The 3141-nt window shown below is 42.9% G+C and overlaps 1 protein-coding gene across 1 annotated transcript; it reads left to right on the top strand.

Annotated features, from left to right (window-relative positions):
• The first annotated feature begins 2000 nt into the window (after window positions 1-2000).
• LOC147971463 (uncharacterized) lies at window positions 2001-2744 on the top strand. The gene has a single exon (XM_087522845.1). The coding sequence runs from the start codon at window positions 2001-2003 to the stop codon at window positions 2742-2744; it is 744 nt and encodes a 247-aa protein (XP_087378971.1).
• Window positions 2745-3141: the final 397 nt, after the last annotated feature.

The following is a 3141-nucleotide window of genomic DNA, read 5'->3' as shown; positions in this document are numbered from 1 at the left end:
CCGTTTGGTTTTTTTTCGAAACCCTAAATCCGTTTTTATGAGTTTCGGTACAGTTTTATTTTTTCGGTTTAGTTATTTAGCGAACGCCGTTTTTTTGTTCGTTTTTACGAACGGTTTTCACCGTTTAGCCGCAGACAGCGAACGTTCGTTCGTTAGCCTGTTCGTCAGTTTTTCTTTTTCTCGGATTTTCCGCGACCATTTTCGATCGCAATTCCTGATCCGATTTTCGTTCTAGTATAACTTTTCGCTCGTTTATCGGAATCAGGCGATTCAAGCGCCTAGAGTTTCGTCTCGAAACCCTCTTTTTGTTTAACCAACTTAAACAAGTTTTCTCTACTGTAAAATTTGACCTTAGTTCAAATTAGTAAACGAAGCTTGTTTCTCTCGCCGTTTGAGTTTTGTTGCTTCGTTTGATTTGATTCTTTTTGCAAACCGTAGTTCTTAAGTTGAACTTTCTGGTTAGATCTCTTATTTGCGTTTTACCCGTGCGTTTGCTTGATCGCTTATTGTATGCTTGTTTGTTTGTGATAGATTACCCGGAGTGCGAAGCGTGCTACATCGAGTCTCTAGGTTTCGCGGATCATCAGCAAGGCAAGAAACACTTTGATCATACCTCTTACTACCCAGTTTTCATTGCATTAGATCAACCCTCAAACATTGCATGGTTAGGGTCTGAATTAAATTGTGGGTTTGGGAAGTAGGTGAGATAGTACCTATTCACCTGTTTATTATCAAACCCTGGGAGTTACTTCTACGTTGCTTATATTGCTATGCTATGCTTGCAGATGTGGATTGGGTTTGAGTGTATTCATGACAGATGTGAGATTGCTAAATTAATGGTTACTTAAGGTGGCAACTTTAATACACATATGGGTGGATTGAGGCACCTAGGGAACCCAGTGATTGCCTGTATTTTTGGAAATCCCGAGGTACCGTGTAATTCTCCTATGGACCGCCACCCAGACTCAAAGGGATCATAATATTATTCATACTGGAAACTTCCGTGTGCAGCCACATGCCATTATGGGCTCTGGTATAGTTGAGTAAGTTGTGGGAAACCTTTCCATGATGGGCTAGCAGATGTAGGGGATTCTAGGTGTACCGGCCTATCTATCGGTTAAGGGGACCTCTTCGGAAAGACTATGTTTCGGTCATCCATTTCTCAAACACCATGTAGTGCGAGAACTCCAACGGAGGAGATCGAGTCTTGTGGGGAAAAGTGCACAAACCTCTGCAGAGTGTATAAACTAACCATGGTTAGCCGTGTCCCCGGTTATGGACATCTTGAGTATCTAGTTCTTGGATTATCATGTGGATCTCATCACTCTTAATATAATTTGATTGGGTTTAATGATGATTACTTTTTAATTGGGATTGAGTTGGGTGAACCTTCTCAATGTTTAACTACCACCATGATAGTTAAATAAAATTTATTCCTTTGCAGTAGGGAAAAATTGGCTTTTCGCAAAACCTTTAACCTTACAGCCTCCACCAAACCATATATGCATGTAGTGATAGCTATACATTGTTCAATACTCTCTTGTGTTACCTTGCCAGCATATTCTATGTGCTGACCCATTTTTTGGGCTGCAACGTATCATGTTGCAGACTTTTCAGACGATGAGTAAGGAGCCTTAGGTCGTGGTCTTTCACTCAGTGATGTCATTGGAGTTGATGGACTCACTTTATCTTCCAAGCCTTCCGCTGTTATCGTATTAGATGGCCTTAAGCCATATTCAATGTAATAAGTTCTCTTTTGAGACATTCGATGTAATAAGTGTGTGATTGCCACTCTGTTATAAATCCTTCAAGTACTGTGTGTGTCAGCATTACCGATCCAGGGATGACACTTATACACAGAGATCAGATTGTTTGAGGTCTGATCGCTACAAAGATGGTATCAGAGCACACGCTGACTGTAGGACACGACCACTAAGCTAAAGCCCTAGATCACTATTCTCTTCTCATTTCTGACTTCTCTTCATTTTCTACTCTTTAGGATGGCGGACGCAAGGAACAAGTTTGCGCAACCGAATGAAGACACCCCCTTTGGAAGACACTTAAAGGAAGTCACTAGGTACTTGAACATTGGAATACCAAGTTTCACCGGGACTTACAATGCCACTTTACCAGAAGAGGAGCGTTGGATGATTCAAGTTCAAGTTCCGGGAAGGACATTCACACTAGTCATTGAGCCCATAGAGTTTTCTTTCGATGCACCAACCTGGAGTCTAGGAAAGAGCATGGCAGCTCACATCACCATGGGACGCATTGGAGAAGTTTACCACAAGGATCTCAAGGATACTATCTACCAGATTTGTGGGCGCCGAGATGAGCAATGGGAGATGATCAGCACCAGGAAGGATAGATCCATTGCAGCTTTCATCCAGGAGTTAAACCAGCATATTCGTCACCAGGAGAACCAGATGTGCGCAGGCATGATAGATCTGAAGAAGGCGATGACTAGGATCACGGAGCTTGAAGAAGAACTCAGGGCAACTCGCGAAGATTATGAGGAGGAAATCGTTGTACTAGTGGAGAGGAATGACGATCTGAAAAGGAAGCTAGGAGTATTCATGGGAGACCCTGCGCCAGGAGGAGAAGATGAAGAACCCAAGGAGATTCATCCGGAGGACTACATCATCATCGATGACACCGATTCGGACCCCGACGATAGTGATGATGACTATATTGATGAAGCTGGAGCAGATGTCATGGAGTCTTCGACCGATCAATATTTCTAGTTGACCACCAAAACAATAGTAGTAGTCTACCATGTAAATAGTATAGTCCAAGCACTTTGTAATGATAGTTCTAGACCGATTGTATGCCTTTGCTTGATTGATTGATTGATTGATATGTTTGTGTTTGTCTCATGTGCATATGGGTAGTGTTTTCTCACTAGACCTCAATCTATTCTATTCTCTCCTCTCTAAACCCTCAGATGCCTCCGAGACGTGACACCGGATTTACCTTTCCATCGGAGCTCACTCAGTTGATCCAGCAGCAGAATACCCTGATGCAGCTGTTAGTTCAGAACCAAGGCAACAACAACAACAACAACCCACCACCACCACCACCCGTTGACAACTTAGCCCGTTTTCTGAGGTTGCAACCGCCGGTGTTTTCCAGTAGCACCGA

The sequence above is a fragment of the Triticum urartu genome, chromosome 5A, assembly GCF_056163025.1.
Source record: "Triticum urartu cultivar PI428250 chromosome 5A, HENAU_Tu73, whole genome shotgun sequence".
Classification (NCBI taxonomy): Eukaryota; Viridiplantae; Streptophyta; class Magnoliopsida; order Poales; family Poaceae; genus Triticum; species Triticum urartu.
Note: the sequence above shows the minus strand (reverse complement) of the source record. Positions and strands in the feature narration are given on the sequence as shown.